An 18,026-nucleotide genomic window follows, 5' to 3' on the forward strand; every position below is an offset into this window, starting at 1 on the left:
GGGTACTTTACCAGTTTGTACATTTTGCTAGGGAAATAAATGAACGCTTTAGGAGTTTATCTTTAATTAGGCTGGTGCCAACAGAGTTTCTCTGAGCTGGTACTGTGCTTGGGCTTTTGTCTGACTTGATTAACTTAGCTGAACAGCGAACTGGTTCTGGCACTCTACTAGAGTAATCTGTTTTGTGAAAATCAAGGCCGTTTGACACCTCTGGGCTACATGCAGATCTACAGAAGAGTTGGCCACTTCCAGTTCCCCCAGCAAAGCAGAATAAAACAAGGCACAGAAGTACCTCATCCTCAACCATTATTTTTACATTTCTGCAGAGATCAAGAGTTTACCTATTCATTTCAAGACAGTAAATACTCATTTCCAGTAGCTATAAATTTCTGGAGTGCGTGGAAAGCAAACCATGTTTAACTGACGACTGTTGGTTGTAAGGATACCTGACCTGCACATGATGCTTTCATCTTGTAAGTGAATGAGGCAGAAGTCCTTCTAGAATCATGGCAGTATTCTTTTGCGGGGGGAGCACATGAGTTCAGTGCTTTGATGCAGTGTTGTTTTTCTAGAAAAAGAGATGCCGGAATGCACCATGTTTGTTCTCTTATAATGGCAATGGTGCCCACCTGAGAGGTGCTGGAATTAAGTTCTGTGTGGTTCCAGCTGAAAAAAAGCTCTGCTTTGAGTGGTGCCTTTCACCCATGTAGTGCAGGGAAAACCAGCCCTGAGACTTTGTGGCTGAGATGAAATTTGAACTGGGCTCATACCTGATACTCAGCCAAAGCACTGTATCAGCTCCCAGTATAAAACATAGGATAACTAACATGCTCTAGCTCAGGATTCCTCAAACTCGACCCTCCAGATGTTTTGAAACTACAATTCCATCATCCTTGACCACTGGTCCTGCTAGCTAGGGATCATGGGAGTTGTGGGCCAAAAACATCTGGAGGGCCAAGTCTGAGGAAGCCTGTTCTAGCTGGACATGCAAATGGTTCATATGTACTTTCATGAATCCTTGTAGGCAAGAAAATACCACCACCTTAGGGAGGTTCATGCAAAAAGTCCTGAAGGTGGTCTAAAGTTATTCATGCTTCCTTTAAAGTTTGTAGAATGTTTACTTTGAAATGTAAAATTGAAAACTAAATAAAACAATATTATTTTTTTTAAAGTTCTTCACACTGAATGACTGTAGTTTTGAAATTTCAATGTAATTCTACCTAAATTTTTTGCCTTTACCAGCTTTAAGCAACTTATTCTAACTAATAGCATGTGACATGGCTGGTAAACTAACCATGTGATACATCCAACCTGTCAGGACACAAAAACTCAATAAGCACACCTTGCTGCTAGCATATTTGACTCATATACCAGAATCTGTAAGCACTACCCAGGCATACTAAGAAGCTGGCAATTTTACCCCCAAACTCACTTCTGATTTTTCACTGAAAATACCTAGTAAGGGATTACCAATAGTACTCTTGGTTTCAAAGCCTACAATATGGAATTTACATTCAGCCACAAATTGAAAATATGAACATTCCATTATCTTACATGGGTTATACTTTTAACATTCTCCTTTGGGTCTATTAATCTGGAAGAGGCTTTGTACAACAGAACCTTTCCTTATATTTCTTGCTGGATTTAAGATTTCTTCCACACATGATTGTAAAATAATGAAGAGACTGATTTTGTGGATTAAAAGATGGGTATTCTAAATCTATAAATCTTTTGAGATACTACCAAAAGACTACTATATTCTCTTTTTCTTTTGGTGAACATAATTTTATTTAAAACTGCTTTATTAATGAGGTCTTGGCAACTTCATAATGGCATAAGCCTTTCTACAAAAATCAACAATTTAAAGAGAGAAAACTGAACATATTGACACTATTTTTAGATGAACAGGTAAGACCTGTAATTAATGCCTGCTCTTTAGTGAAGAAAACAGATGCTTTCTTCACTATGTAATTAGTGAAATTAATGAATTCTAATGCTTCCATGCAAATGATTTATTTACCTCAGAAATCAATCATTTCAACACTCAAGATGTTATCAACTTAACAGATTCACTAATGTGCCATGTCTTGATCTACTGTATTTATTAAGTCATTATTTTCTTCCCAGTTGTCTTTGAAGTGTTTTCTAACATTCTCCAAGTCTGTCAACATTCTGGCGTCTATGGTGTAAACAAAACATGATTAGGTATTATGACATTTGTATAATGGGCCATAATTATACAGAATGCCAATCACTGAATCTACAAGTCTTATCAGAACTATCACCTGCAGTAGAATTTGGTGGTCAGAGTTCTGAGATGGCACACTGGATTATACTACTTTGGATGACTACTGGGGGGGAGGGGGGAGATTAATCACATTTTTGAATGCTGACCCACACTGGGGGGGGGGGAAGGGAGAACTGAGTGATAACTGCTAGGTTTCTATTTGGAGGAAACATATGCTGGGGGTGTTTTTCTTTGTTTTGCAACATCTAGAAATAATAAAAAGAGTATAGCAAATCAGTTATTCCGAAGTGATATGGCTCATCTCGTTACCTTAGGATGTAGCTACATAATTCTGCTGTATATACTGATCTGATCTGCCAATGTGTGCAAAGAGTGGAAGTTGACAAGAGATTTCAAATCTATGCTCCACTTCAGAGTACAGACACAAACCTGTAAGGAGAAAACAAGCATGCAGGAAGAGGGGATGAACAAAAACCTCTCTTGCTGATATGCTACCTTATTTGTAAGGCATCACCTGTAGTCTTATGTTGTACAGTGGTGCCCCGCAAGATGAATGCCTCGCAAGACAAAAAACTCGCTAGACGAAAGGGTTTTGCGTTTTTTGAGCTGCTTCGCAAGACGAATTTCCCTATGGGCTTGCTTCGCAAGATGAAAAACAAAAACGTCTTGCAAGTTTGTTTCCTTTTTCTTAACACCGTTAATACAGTTGTGACTTGACTTCGAGGAGCAACTCATAGAACGCGGTGTGGTAGCCTTTTTTGAGGTTTTTGAAAACTTTGGTGATTTTTGAAGCTTTTCCAAAACTTCTTTTGCAGCCACTTGGTAAGTTAAACTTTTAAAACTTTTTGGGGTTTTTTTGGATTTTGGGTTGGGGTGTTTGGAATTCAAGGACTTGGTGTTGGGGAGGGGTTTGCAAGAATCTGGAAGCTTGTGTGTTTTCCCCCCTGCATTTTTATGATTTTCTGTGACCATTGGGCCACTCTGCTGGTTTTTTTAAAAAAATTATGGATTTGAATTTCTGTGTGGTGGATGGCTGGGGGAACAGTTGAGGAGGGGGTTCTTCAGCAAGAAGCAAAGAGTGGAAGAGGAACCTTCTTCAAGTTGTCCCTCCAGAGTCTTAGAAAATGTACTGTACACTTTGTTGATTTTTAAATGTTTTTCTGTCATGTTTAGAAACTTAATTTATTGTTCCTTCAATTTTTGAAATGCTCTTTACAGTATGTGTGACTTTAAAGAGCACTTAATAAACTCTTGTTGTACCAAATTTGGCTTTGTTTGGACTTTTTTTGACCATAGGAACACATTAATTGAATTTCAATGCATTCCTATGGGATTTCGTGCTTCGCAAGACGAAAAATTCGCTAGACGAAAAAACTCGCGGAACGAATTAATTTCGTCTTGCGAGGCACCACTGTACAATCACTTGGTCACTTAATTCCTCTGAATTCCTAAAACCAAGCTATAGATACACTGGATGTGCAATCCCCTCCTTTCAGACTCAGTTGTTTATGTAGATGCAATGATACCAAGGTTATTTTGAGGACTGCACACAGTGATTTGCACCAATTAAGTACTATAATGAGTAACAGTCTATCCCCACAACTCAGCATATACTAACATGAGCAAGACTTCCAAGACTTATTTCAGTGGTGAGAGTAATCTGAATATGGCAGGGTCAGCAAACTTTTTCAGCAGGGGGCCGGTCCACTGTCTCTCAGACCTTTGGGGGGGGGGTGGACTATATTTTGAAAAAGAAAAAGAAATGAACGAATTCCTATGCCCCACAAATAACCCAGAGATGCATTTTAAATAAAAGCACACATTCTACTCATGTAAAAACTCCAGGCAGGCCCCACAGAGATGCATTTTAAATAAAAGGACACATTCTACTCATGTAAAAACACGCTGATTCCTGGACTGTCCGTGGGCCAGATTTAGAAGGCAATTGGGCCGGATTGGGCCCCCGGGCCTTAGTTTGTCTACCCATGGAATAAACATTCCTTTGTTTGTACAGACAGGCACTGAATTGTATATGGAATCCTATAGGTCCTAGGTATGAAAGGTGATCTGAACTGAAAGGAAATACAGTTTTGCAGAAAATCAGGGTGTCTTTTGGTTTATAGCCAGTTTTCCTTGCTTTTTTATTATTAAAAAAGATAGAGCTTCCCCCATTTATTTTTCCAGAAAAGTTTATCAGAAGGAAAAGGAGAAAAATAATCTGAGCAATTATATGATCAACTACTGAAGGATTCATTATTTTTATACAAGCAATGCTAACATTGCTACTTTTGAAACAGTTTTGTCATACTGGAAATAATTGACATCTTGGAAAATTAAGCATGAATTTTTAAAAAGATAATAGAAAAATGTATCTGAGCATATCAATGCATGCATGCGACGTTATTTGTAAATGCTTTGAAATAATTATTGGCTATGTCTGGATAAGCCTTTGGCTATGCACAGAACTATCAAGCCAATTTCGATATTAAGCCAACTTCAAATAACAATTTAATATCCTGGCTTGTTCTGAAGCAGTTAACCAGTTTCTAGTTTGGACAAAAGGGGAAACTGATTTGTTTGCCAAGTTGTACAGAGGAAGGAGCAAAGGGGCTATAAGACTGTCTGAACACTGCCAAAGTTTTAAAAGATGACAAAAGGATGCTTGTTATCTCACTGATTGAGTACAAATGCAAATAGGATATTTCTTCTTGCATATGTTCAATTAAACTAAAGTGTATTCAGTACTACACTTATTCACCTGCTTTAATTCTTCCATTAGTCTTATGCAATCAAAATCTATGATACAAGTATCTCAACTAGTTGCTTCACTAGCTAATTCCTTTTCAACAAGTTACAAGTCTTTTAATCAGTTTATGATCAAAATTTTATAGGACGGCAACAAAGTTCAAGGGTATTAAAATGTGTAAAGGTCATAAAAAGGAAAAAGGTTGGGTTATAGATTTTAACTTCTTAACTAGAAAATTGACTCAAAATAGATTTTCTAATTTACAATGAATCAAAAGAAAAAAAACATTAGACCATAGCAAAAGTGGCGCAAATGTATCAAGCAGCAAATGAATAAACATTTGAGAAGATTTATTATTAGAAATTGCAATAAATTTTCAAAAGATAAATTGATTTTAGTTAAAAGGTATAACTGACAATTTATTGGGCGGGAAGATGCATTATTTTCCAATTGTTATCCATCTACAGTAAAACTGATTTGTGTCCTATTGTATTTTATGGAAAAGGAGAGAGCAACTTTCAGTGATTTAGATTAAATGTATTAATCATAACCAGACACTGTGAACTATATATCTACTATTAAAGAAGATTTTTGACATTTAATTCTGTAGCAATATTTTGACTCTGTACCTCTCTTCCTAAATCTAATTCCTGCTGCAGTTGGCCGATTTCTTCCTCTAAATTTTATGAGACTTAAAGTAGCATTTTAACCACCCATGCGGTAAATAATGCAGGATTAGAAATATTTAGTGTTTTGTTTCCCTTTGAAGAGTACAAATCCATCAAACCCAAAGGGTTTTCTTTTTTAAAAAAAAGGAAAAGAAGAAAGGAAGGAAAGAAAGAATTTGTACTGTTTCAGCAATAGTCAATATCAGGTACAGTAAAGTCTGTACAGTAAAGAATGCAGAGATCAAAAATCAAACTATTCTATGCTGTTATCTATGAACTGGCAGATCAATAGGCCAGAAATGTATAAAGTTGAATAAAAATGTGAACATTAAAATATTGTATAATTTTAAAACTGTGTAGCTGACACAAGTAGTTTACATTAGAAAGACGTCATGAATGAGAAGCAACTACCTGTGCTACTGGAACAGGCTTCTATATAAAGAACACCTTGCTAGATGCACTTCATGGGCAAAACAGTGGAGTGAAAAACTTCATATTTCACTTAGGGATACACATATGGACTTGCTGTACTAGGTTCATGCATGATCAGCCTTGAAAACATTTCTAACTTACCATATTTTTAGCTCTATAAGACTCACTTTTTCCCTCCTAAAAAGTAAGGGGAAATGTGTGTGCAGGCTGCACAGCTATCCCAGAAGCCAGAACAGCAAGAGGGATCGCTGCTTTCACTGTGCAGCGATCCCTCTTGCTGTTCCGGCTTCTGAGATTCAGAATTTCCCCCCCTTGTTTTCCTCCTCCAAAAACTAGGTGCGTCTTATGGAGCGAAAAATACAGTACTTTGGAGTTACTTTCCTTGCTCCCAGAAATTTACTGGAGCAGTAGGAGCTAACTATCCTCTGTACAGCAAGTAAACATATGGATCATTGTATACAACAGCATGCAACTGAGACTTCCATACAGAAATGTCTGGTCCTACTCTTGATAATCTCTTAAACAGGAAGTTACTGTTGGGATACCTTTATTTCCTGAAATCCCCCCACTCCTCCCTTCAAAAATAGATCAATACACCATCCAAACCACTCTCCTTCAAACACTTTTTCGTTGGCTGAACGAGGTGTTTTTGAAACAGAAATCCAAAATTACAGAAAAGGTCCTTCCTAATGAACCTGTGCAGTGTGGAACTTCAGTGTGAAGTTCCTTGGAGTTCGATTTTATCCTCTGTGCTGACGACACACAGCTCTACTTTCCCTTTACATCTCAAGGTGTGGCAGTGGATGTGCAGGACCATTGCATTGCCTTGGAAATGGACTGGATGAAAGCCAACAAAATAAAGCTCAGCCCAGATAAGACTGATGCACAGTTAGTGGGTGGTTCCCTAGACCAGATGGATGGGAGGTGGCCTGCTCCCTTTAAAAGAAAGAGTATGCAGCTTGGAGGTACTTCTGGGTCCTTTGTTGTCATTTGAGGCTCCGGTGGTCTCAGTGGCATGGAGTACCTTCCATCAGCTTCGGCTGGTGGCTCAGCTGCGCCCCATCTGGATAGGGTTAGCCTAACCAGATGCTCTGGTAACCTCTAGCTTAGATTACTGTGACGTGTTATACCTAGGGCTGTCTCTGAAGATGGTTGGGAAACTTCAGCTAGAGCACAATTTGGTGGCCAGGATGCTCACTGGGACAAGATGGTTTGAGCATATTACACATATGGCCTGACTGCACTGGCTGCTAATTAGTTTCCAGGCCCAATTCAAAGTGCTGGTTTTGACTTATAAACCCTTAAACACCTCAGAACTGCAATACCTCAAGGACCACCTCTTTCCATATGAGTCTACCCAGACCCTGAGATCACCATCTGAGGCCCTTCTTAGGGTGTCCCTTGCTTCTGGCAACAGGAGAACGGGCCTTTCCTCCAGTGGCTCCCTGTTTGTGGAATGCTCTCCCCAGGGTGGTTCAGCTGGTGCCTTCATTATATACCTCTAGGTGCCAGGCGAAAACATTCCTCTTCAACCAGGCCTTTGGCTGATTAATATCTTACACCCCTTTTAAATGTCTGTTGAAGGAGACGGGACGTTTATTGGTTTTTGGTTTTTTTTTAGTCCTTGTTTTTATTATGTATTATGTATTTAAGGGAACGGGTGGCGCTGTGGTCTAAACCACCAAGCCTCTTGGGCTTGCTGATCGTAAGGTCGGAGGTTTGAATCTGTGCAACAGGGTTAGCTCCCATTGCTCTGTCCCAGCTCCTGCCAACTTAGCAGTTCAAAAGCATACCAGTGCAAGTAAATAAATAGGTACCGTTGCAGCGGGAAGGTAAACAGGGTTTCCATGTACTCTGGCTTCTGCCACGGTGTTCATGCTGGCAACATGACCCAAAAAAGTTTTCTGCAGACAAACACTGATTCCCTCAGTATGAAAGATGAGAAGAGCACTGCACCACATAGTCAAATTCGACTCGACTTAACCATCTAGGCGTCCTTTCCCTTTTACCGTATTTTTCACTCTATAAGACGCACCAGACCACAAGATGCACCTAGTTTTTGGAGGAGGAAAACAAGAAAAAAAAATTCTGAATCTCAGAAGCCAGAACAGCAAGAGGGATTGCTGCGCAGTGAAAGCAGCAATCCCTCTTGCTATTCGGGCTTCTGGGATAGCTGCGCAGCCTGCATTCGCTCCATAAGACGCACACACATTTCCCCTTACTTTTTAGGAGGGGAAAAGTGAGTCTTATAGAGCAAAAATACGGTATATGTTGTGAACTATATAACAACAACAACAACAGACTTTATCACACCGGCTTGACCAGAAATATTAATTACAGTCGGTTCTCTACCACTTTCTGGAAGATATATATAGGCAACGATCATTTTATGCACATTCAATATGTGTGCCTGCACAAATCGCCACAACCGAGAAGTGGTCAGAAAGGAGGCCTTAACAGGCCGTAACAGGGCATAACTGTTAACATTTCCCCCTTTACTTGATGTATGAGATGCCACAGTTGAATGGTATTATTATTATATGGAAAGGGCATCAGGGACAGTGGAGAAATGTCACAAATATAATACCAGATGCCTGCTTCAGTTGGATGTCCCAAATTGTTCTATGGCGCAAGAACAAGGGGGTGAAAGAGAAATGTAAAGAATACCCTCATCAGTGTCTGCTCCAGTTAGACCGCTGCTGGGGCAGGGGCAGGCTTTAGTCTTTCAGATTTCAGCAGTGCCCTGTGTAAGGCCAAAACACCTCCCCACCTCTTGCCTTCCATTCTGTTCAATTCACAACATCATGGTTGCGATGCCTGCAGCTTCCCTTAGGCTCAGTGCCCAGTGTGGTGGAACCGGTCACGTTGCCCTAAATCCACCTCTGCCCAGGGGTAACTGGAACTAACTACTAAGTGGGGAAGATTCTGATAAACTGTTCCATTGATATTGTCTTATTCTGGTTTCAATTTTACTTATAAGCCTCCTTCAAAGGATTTGGTATCTCTAATGGTAGAATAACAGTCATTTAAATAAATGATAGAACCTGGGAAAGAATACATCTAGGAAAACCAAGAGCCAAAGCACTGGCTTAGTTAAGGAAAGGGTCTTGATGCCAAACCAAAGCAGATCTTTAGATTTTTAGGTGTTCTGCAGTCAGAATTGACAGAAATAGGTTATCTACAGCAGGGTTTCCCAACCCTGGGTCTTCAGCTGTTTCTGGACTACAATTTCCATCATCCCTGACCACTGGTCCTGCTAGCTAGGGATGATGGGAGTTGTAGTCCAAAGCAGCTGGAACCTCAAGGTTTTTGGACTACAACTCCCAAGCATCCCTGACAGGAACCAGTCTAACTTTTCCTCATACTAGGTAGGAGATCTGATTGCCGTGGAATCTCCTCCAGCTGCACCCCTCCACAACAATTCCCATGCCATTTCCCAACCCACAGAAGTGGCTTTTCGGGATGTGCAAGTGAGCGTACCAGGCTGCTATCCTGTATCACCTCATCTAGGAGCAAGTTCCCTTGAAATCAATGAGACTTAGTTTTGAGTAAGCAGGCACAGGACTGCCTTGTAATTTAAAATTTTCTGCTCCTGACTGAAAGTTACTGTGAAATATTTTTATGCTAGATTTTATCTTGTTTTAATTGTGTGGATGTTTTTGCAAGTTACCTTGTATTGCTTAGTAGCAGCAGCAGCAGCAGTAACAACAACAACAACAACAACAACAACAACAACAACAACACCAACAATTTTATGTCCAGCAGCTATGTTACAATTCAAATCATCCAATTCTATCAGAAACCAAAATGATCATTATTCAGCCACAGCTTTTCCAGTTTCCTGCAGTTAGCCTATTGTACATAGTTTAAAATATCTCTGGGAGTACAATTTTATTAAGCAATATGGATACCATAAGCTGAGAAGAACTGTACAATCAGGTATGCATGTGCAATGCATATACATATTGCAACCTGGTATGGCACTCAGATTATGCCTCACCAGAAAGTGTGCCCTTTCCCTCCTTTATTCCCTTCATAGGTATTGAGCAAGTGTTCCTGTACAGACATCACAAACTCATCTACGTTAAAAGTGAAAGAATTAGGTCATCATCCCAATTCTGTTCAATGAGTTGCTTTTGCAGTATTCTCCTTTGCTCTGGAAATTAATCTCTCTAAAAGCACTTTTGCTTTCAGTGTAACATTCTAATAGTAGTAATTACTTCTTGTTCTGCATTACCAGATGTCATAGGTATTCCATTTCTTCCCTTCCTTTTTTGGATTTCAGCAATTTAGAGATTGCTTTTGAAAATTCCTCATTGATAACAAATAAGCATATGTGTTCTCTCTTGACAGGCCAAGGCAAATGTGTGAATGCAAGGAGGTGGGTGAGGGAATGGACTGTCAGGCTGCATGTGAATCAGGAATATGGTACCCAATACTGTTGTGTATTATTGCCCAATAATATAGGTGTATCCATTTCATCTTTCCTAAATGCCGTATTTTTCCGTGTATAAGACGCCCCCTACTTCTGGGGACCCCAAATTTAGAAAATGGGCATATGCACTATCCGTGTATAAGACGCCCCCAGATTTTTAACCTTATTTTAAAGTTAAAAAAAACACCTAGTCTTATACATGGAAAAGTATGGTAATCATTGTATTTGCAGCAATCCAAACACTTGTAACATCAAGCAACAAATACATTTACACACACCCACCCCAAGAAGAGTATTCTATGTGATTAGCTTTCCTCTGTAAAGTCTGTATTTGATATGAAGATAATTGTCAAGTAAATATTTTCTCTACAAATTTTTCAGAGAGGAAAATAAAAGCACATCACCAACACAAAAATATTTACATTCACAAACTGAATCAGCAGTAAAAGCAAAAAACAAAAAGACACCATGGCTGGTGTCTTTGACAAACATTTCGCAACACAAACATACCCAGCTTTCTGGGAATTGTTTAAGACCAAAATATTTCTCTCTCTAAAGCACAATTTTATAACATCCACAGGGGTTTCTAACAACTGAGATATTGCGCCAGAAAACAACTCTCATTATATGTACACACAGAGATACAGTATATCTCCATCAATTGAAACTTAATCATCTTTTTACAATTTAGAGGGGGAAGGCAGTTTTTAGCATGGTTAAGCCATGTATCATCAATACCATGAAGTTAACCTATCAGTTGTAATAGCTTCTATAAAATACCAGAGTGAGATTGCAATAAGCCTAGAAAATGGGCTACAAATCCCAGATATGCTCAAGCAAGCAGTGAACCAAAAACAAAAATTGGGAGATCTGAAACCAGCAACTAGATACCATTCATCTGATTCATTACCTCTAAAGGCAAAGTTCACAGGCCAAGGTTTTAAAGCAGATTATTCAGCTTAGAACTGCTATTTCTGAACAAAGAATTTTAAGATTTCCCTCTGCTATCCACAATGGTTTCCATAGTTCCTTTCTTTTCTTTTTTTACACATTTGTACATTTATTAAGCAAGCAAGCAAGTAGAGATCCAGGATTATCAGGTATTAGTTATATCCTAAAATTTCAAATGAATGCGGTAAGGTTAAATGTCATGTATTCTGTTTTTGGCTTACATTACCACCTTTTGAGAAGGATTCTCAGATTCCAGTACAACAGAGTTATTTTATTAACAATGGCACTACAGGATATCAAGTTGCTCTAAATTTATCTATTGATCTAGTAATCCAGGCACTGTATAAACTTCTTAAACCAATTTCTACATATTATATCAATAATGACTTTGAGGTAAAAATATTTAAGGAAGTGTTTCCAGAATTAAAAGATAAGCAGATCAGTTTAACACAGAGAGCTTCTCTAGACTATACTTAATGCTGTCAGTTTGACCTTCAAGTTGTGTTCAACAAACTGATACCGTTCTGAAAGGAGAGCCCAACTATTAAAAACGTCAGAAGAACGAAGTCTCACCCCTTGATTTGCACCCTGTAAGAAAATTATTTTCACATATGCACAACCAGTAGTTATTTTTAAAATGTTTCAATTTATTGAGGAAATGCAGTTCATTGTAAATGATGGGAACCAGCCTACCATTGTGGTCAGATTCCCAGCAGCCTTTTTGATGTTCCTTGCTGGCATTCCATGAAGGTGACTAAACCTTGTCTGGAAATCTACAAAACAAAATTTCAGCTCAGCTTAAACGTGCACAACACCAATACATTTGCAATCGTTAAGAGAGAATCCAAGAAATGAAGATCCTGTCTCCTTGTCTGAGATATTTTAATGGCTGTTGGTTGGTATTACACCTGCTATCCTTTACGCTCACAGAGTACTGAATAAGTCACTACCATTTTTTATTTTATTAAAGTGTATGTATTTTGCAGGTAAAAGGCAGGATGCAAGTGATGGCATCCAACAGACACACACAAAAAAGTAACTCCAACATATGAAAAGATCGTACTGTTAATTGTATTGTTTGGAGCGTTTTAAGTTTCCCCCCATTACGGATTGAAGAGCATCAAAATCTGCAAAACTATCATGGAACACCATGATGAGGAAAAATAGAGACAGAACATGAGCAATGTAGGTCGTACCACCTACGAATCTCGGAAAAGCTAGCATGCATACAGCCATAGATAATTTTTACGATCACCAAAATGCCTTTAAAACGATACATTTGTGAGTTATCCTGAGAATTACAAAGAAGCTACTCAGCAGGAATGGCCACTTTTCCAGCAATTACAATCCTCCAGCTAGAAATTAATCTTTAAAGCTTTAGGGTGCATAAAAACAAACACACAGGTAAGACATTCTGACCACAACCCCTAGTGCCCTTAACCATCCAGTGTCATCTCTTAAGGGTAACGATTTCAAAATGTGTAATTTGGTCACTTAAAACGTTGCTGACCTCTCTTGCCTGAGTGGGACATCAGAGGGAAACTGCCTGTTAAGATACTTTCAAAGACTGGATCAGGCAACTCTTTTTCCAGTTCTGCAGAGTCTTCTTTTTCCCACCAGGGAATGATCCCAGTGATCCCACATGCACCTCCAGGTTCACTTTCATGGAACCAGTCACTCTGCTCATCGTCACCTGTGATAACAAACACCTTACATTAAGAAAAGAGAGATTGAGGTTTATTATCCAAAGAAGCCCAATCCTAATGAGAATCAGTATCTCCTTTATTGCTATGCTATAGTTCAGGCTTCCTCAGTGGTCAGGGATGAGGGGAATTGTAGTCTTAAAACATTTGGAGGGCCGAGGTTGAGGAAGCCTGCCATAGTTGTTACTGTAGTGTTTGGAACACGGCATTTACTAGCATGACTAGTACTGCCACCAAAAAAGGGGTATAAAATGCAATGTTTTAGAACCAATTTAGAAATTGTGAAAAATAATAAACTAGCTAATATTTTGGTGATAACGGCAGGGAAATCCATTTAAGCTACTGCATTCCCAACACTAACAAAAACAAGCCTTAATCTCCTGCAGGGAATTAAAGAGAATAAAACTGTGAAAACAGTTCTTTGCAGTTGATAATGGTATATAATTAGCTTAATTTCATGATTTGTATGGTATATAAATGGGGGAAACAATCATGAACAGATGTGACCAAATCAAATTAATCTGATTAAGTTCATTAAGAAATAAGTTTTGAAAAAGTTGTTTTTAAATGAAAGATGACAGTACCACAGGAAACATCAAGAGTCCAGGGATATTTTAATGACTCTTAGAAACTAAAAAAATCAAAAGTAAAACAAAATTATGCACTTTGCTAAATCAACATCTGAAACTCTTGTATGCATCTATGCTCATGTCACTTTGATTTTATCCAGAGTCATGCTTTACTTTCTGTATAGGAATGATGGTTGCTGAAGTACAACTGGTTTGTGATGTCAGAAAGGACATTATGGATCTGCAGCCTACTGTAGAGTGGCTACGTTACCTGGATGAGGGCAACAGGTTGTCCTCAGGTCACTGTGATAGAAAGGAGTGTTAGCCTGTCTATCATGATTAAAGGGATGTCCTACAGAACTTGAAAGTCTTGTGATGCTCTTTCTTTTTAAAAAAATGTTTATTAACGTTTGAGAAAACCAATCAAATGGAAACAAATATATATGTGACTGTGACTGTGAACTTAGGTGATGGAAGGAAACATGCACACAACATGTGAGAAGGATGCACACAAGAGGAGGGACGCAGCTGCCCAGGCAAGATACCTCCACAAGCTTTGCTCAAGCACGCCAAGAGAAGAGAACAGTAATTCAGGTGCACTCTGATCCTCTTCCTTTAAATCTAAGCCATGGTGTAAGGTAGGCTTCACATAGATAAAGATATCAGTGCTTGCATTTGATATCTCAAGGAAGTCAAGCAAGCGGAGGATGAATTGTCCTGCATTATGAACAGTTTTGAACTGTTAAATACTTAGGCACCAAATAAAGGAGATGGCACAGCAATCAGCAAATTGTTGGTACTAGACTAGCCTTCTCATCTGGTGCTCTCCTGATGTGTTGGACTACAATTCCCATCTGCCTCAGCTGGTACTGGCTGGGCCTCATGGGAGCTGTAGTCCAAAACACCTAGAGGGCACCATTTTGATGGAGGCTGAACTAGGTATTTATTACACAAACTTTTAAGAATGATCAGCAGAAATCGGCTGATAGCATTGTTTCATAATAAGTTGGAACTATTCTCATGCTTGAAAATTGTTCACGCTGCCTTTCAAATAAGGAGTGGAATCCAAATAATTTGACGGTTAGGTAGATAATCCAGAGCAACAGAGTATACTAATGAATACTGTACTGTTTAGACTAAGACTAATACATGCTAGCAATGGCAACCCAAAGCCCCAATACTATTCTGAGCAAAGGTCAGAATTAAACTGTAGTATTTACCTTAGTCTGACCCAGCCTTGCCCTTGAGATTGTCTGCAGTGATTCCAAGACTTAGTCCTCCAGACTTAATTCTAGGTAAAGATGCCCATGACCCTAGCCTTTAACAAATCACCAGAAGAGAGAACAGTAGTGTACAACAGTCTATACACCAACAGCAAACTCATTCTCCAAGTGTTGTTTCTTATGTAGAACAAATAGCACCTTACACACATGAGAGGGAGGTATCAGCTGGCGTAGAAGTACCAAAAAGAAAGAAAACCATTTAGATAAAAAAAGCTTTTAAAAGGAGGAGGGGTCCAAAGCAGCCTAGAAACCACAATAGGGGAAAGAGCTCTTGTGATCAAATTCTGCTTGCTGTTGGGGGAGGGGGGCACAAGAAAAACAGAGAAGTGGGGAAATGGAGAACATAGGGAATGGCTGGCTGGAACAGTGTGATTTGGAGCACTCCAAATCCGTTGTCCCTCCATATACTATTGAAGGTGCACTACAGTGCATTACTGATAGAAGGGCACACTTGGTCAACCAGATATGTAACAGCAGAGCAGAGCAGGAAGAGTTTCCCCATTAGGGAGATTCAAACCCTGTTTAAGCATCTGTAAACGGGGGGGGGGGTCAAATGTACCCCAAGAGCACCAGAAACTCAGAACCTTTGTTTTCCACAACTATGCTCTAGGTATTCCTCAACCTTAAAGAGGCATGAATTTCCATGTGGCGTTTCAGCCCCATTCTGCACTACGTAAAGCAACAAAATTATGTTTTCCTTTCTACTGCTCTGTGGGTAGGCAATTCTCTCTATTGGTTTGATTCAGAAAACTGGAAAGCCATACACATAACAAGCTACAGATTGTAGTGCCCCACAAAATGGTGTTTAAATTCTTTAATTCCTCTTCGTGTTCTATAGATGTTTAGCCAACAACTTGCTCCTTCCATTTCTTGTGAAAAAAGGAGCACAAACAACAAAACAAACTGAGTGGTATGCAGCTTATCTATGTTCATTGAGCAAAACTTATTATGTAGCATTTAACTATGTTTATAATAAACTACTCACTTTCCTGTATATTAGAAGTTTATAGAAGGCCTTTATGAACCTTAGTTTTCTAAATCTGTTTTTTATTTAAATAAACAATTATAGCTATCATTTAATGCAGTATACACTACTAATTCAACGTTTGGCGTCACCAAAGGTTGCATCCAACCAAGTTATATGAAATCAATGGACTAACTAACTTAAGCCAATTGATTCCAATGGGTCTATTTTGAGTACGACACAAAACTCTGGGTCCCTACTGCATATGCAGATGTTAGCAAACAGCCTGAATCCTAATCTCAACAGGTGACAAGACATAACAGCAATTTTCAATCAAGGACCTCCAGATGATCACTTTTTCCTTTTCACAGAAAGGTATTTGCTGAATGTGCTGATGAGAATCACCCAAAAACACTTTGCATCCAAGCAACTTAAAGCTGACTTATGTGCAACTGTATTGTTTTGCTGGAAAAGGCAAGTTCTCAATCAAGGCATTATTATTATTATTATTGCTTGCAAGTGGTGTCATGGTTTTCATCAGTTATTTTATTTGCATAGCTTTCCAGTATCTGACCCCAAAATTGAACTGATACACTCCATTTTCTAATGATCAAGGGTTAAGAGGAAATAGTAGTTAACATTCACACTCAAGAATGGAAAAGAGGGGATCGGAAAGGGAGCACACAGTCTCTTAACCACAGTTCAATAGACTGACCAATACTACATCTTCACTAACCTTAACTAAAGACACAAATCCCAATTACTTACTTCAGCACAGTATTCCTAGATCAAGGAGACCACACTTGGGATTTGGCCCTTTAGCCCATGGGAAATTAATAGTGTAAGATGCGGACATATCCTGTATTCTGTTGTGTGAAATAAGAGAGTTGCTGCATTTCAACTGCTAAGTAAGGCTTTTTAAACTGGACTAACAAATTCTCCTGCCCACCTAGCAGTTCGAAAGCACGTCAAAGTGCAAGTAGATAAATAGGTACCGCTCCAGCGGGAAGGTAAACGGCGTTTCCGTGCGCTGCTCTGGTTCGCCAGAAGTGGCTTAGTTATGCTGGCCACATGGCCCAGAAGCTGTCTGCGGACAAACGCCGGCTCCCTCGGCCAATAAAGTGAGATGAGCGCTGCAACCCCAGAGTCGGTCATGACTGGACCTAATGGTCAGGGGTCCCTTTACCCTTTACTTAACAAATTCCCAAATGCTTCTATAAAAATAGAATGCAACATTTATATCAGGCCTGTAGTTCAGAAACAGTTTTTTATGTAATGTTGCTCATTCCCCAAATCACACTTTTCAAAGATATGAAATCATCTTTTTTACACATTCTGAAAGAATTTTGCATGAAATGTTTAATACAGGAAACAATGCAAATGTTCCTTTACTGTGTTCCGTTTCAAGAACATTCAAAAGGTCTACTGTATCAACTTCCTGAAAACAATAGGTTTAACCTTTTTGCCTTATTGTGGCAACAAGAATGGTTTACCCTATGCCAGTGCAAGTGTCACCCTATACATGCTAGGATTGGGAAACACTAACTGATCAGTCAAATATCTCATGAACCCAAGAATGTCCTTCATTCAGTCAGTAATTTCAGTTGAAATATAACGTTTTCAAACAGGAAAAGCAAGAATAAGGGCTCTGCTCCTTAGTTCTGCAATGTGTCTGCGAAACCATGAGTACATTTAGGGCAGGCATAGGCAAACTTGGCCCTCCAGATGTTTTTGGACTACAACTCCCATAATCCCTAGCTAACAGGACCAGTGGTCAAGGATGATGGGAGTTGTAGTCGCAAAACATCTGGAGGGCTGAGTTTGCCTGTGCCTGATTTAGGGGAAGGTACCCCATTATGCTGAATGACAATATTTAAAAACCAGCTTGTTAAATAATTACTATATACATTTTTAAAATTTAATTTCACTTTGAGCAAAATTTGGAATTATTTGGAATTGTTTGGCCTATACTTGGGAGTCCAAATAATAGCCCCGAAGAACAGCTTGATTTCTTGACTATTGGTGAC

The 18,026-nt window shown here is 39.1% G+C and overlaps 1 protein-coding gene across 5 annotated transcripts in view; it reads right to left on the reverse strand.

Annotated features, from left to right (window-relative positions):
• The window catches only part of GPATCH2 (G-patch domain containing 2), a 105,873-nt gene that overhangs the window by 75,330 nt on the left and 12,517 nt on the right, over positions 1-18,026 (reverse strand). For all 5 annotated transcript variants that reach the window (XM_082217695.1, XM_082217694.1, XM_082217697.1 and 2 more), the window contains 2 exons: positions 12,991-13,173; positions 12,174-12,253 (listed from right to left, as the gene is read on the reverse strand). In XM_082217695.1, the coding sequence (XP_082073821.1) occupies positions 12,174-12,253; positions 12,991-13,173 (263 nt within the window). The remainder of the gene's footprint in view (positions 1-12,173; positions 12,254-12,990; positions 13,174-18,026) is intronic.

Source organism: Podarcis vaucheri (assembly GCF_965113315.1).
Source record: "Podarcis vaucheri genome assembly, chromosome: 3".
Classification (NCBI taxonomy): Eukaryota; Metazoa; Chordata; class Lepidosauria; order Squamata; family Lacertidae; genus Podarcis; species Podarcis vaucheri.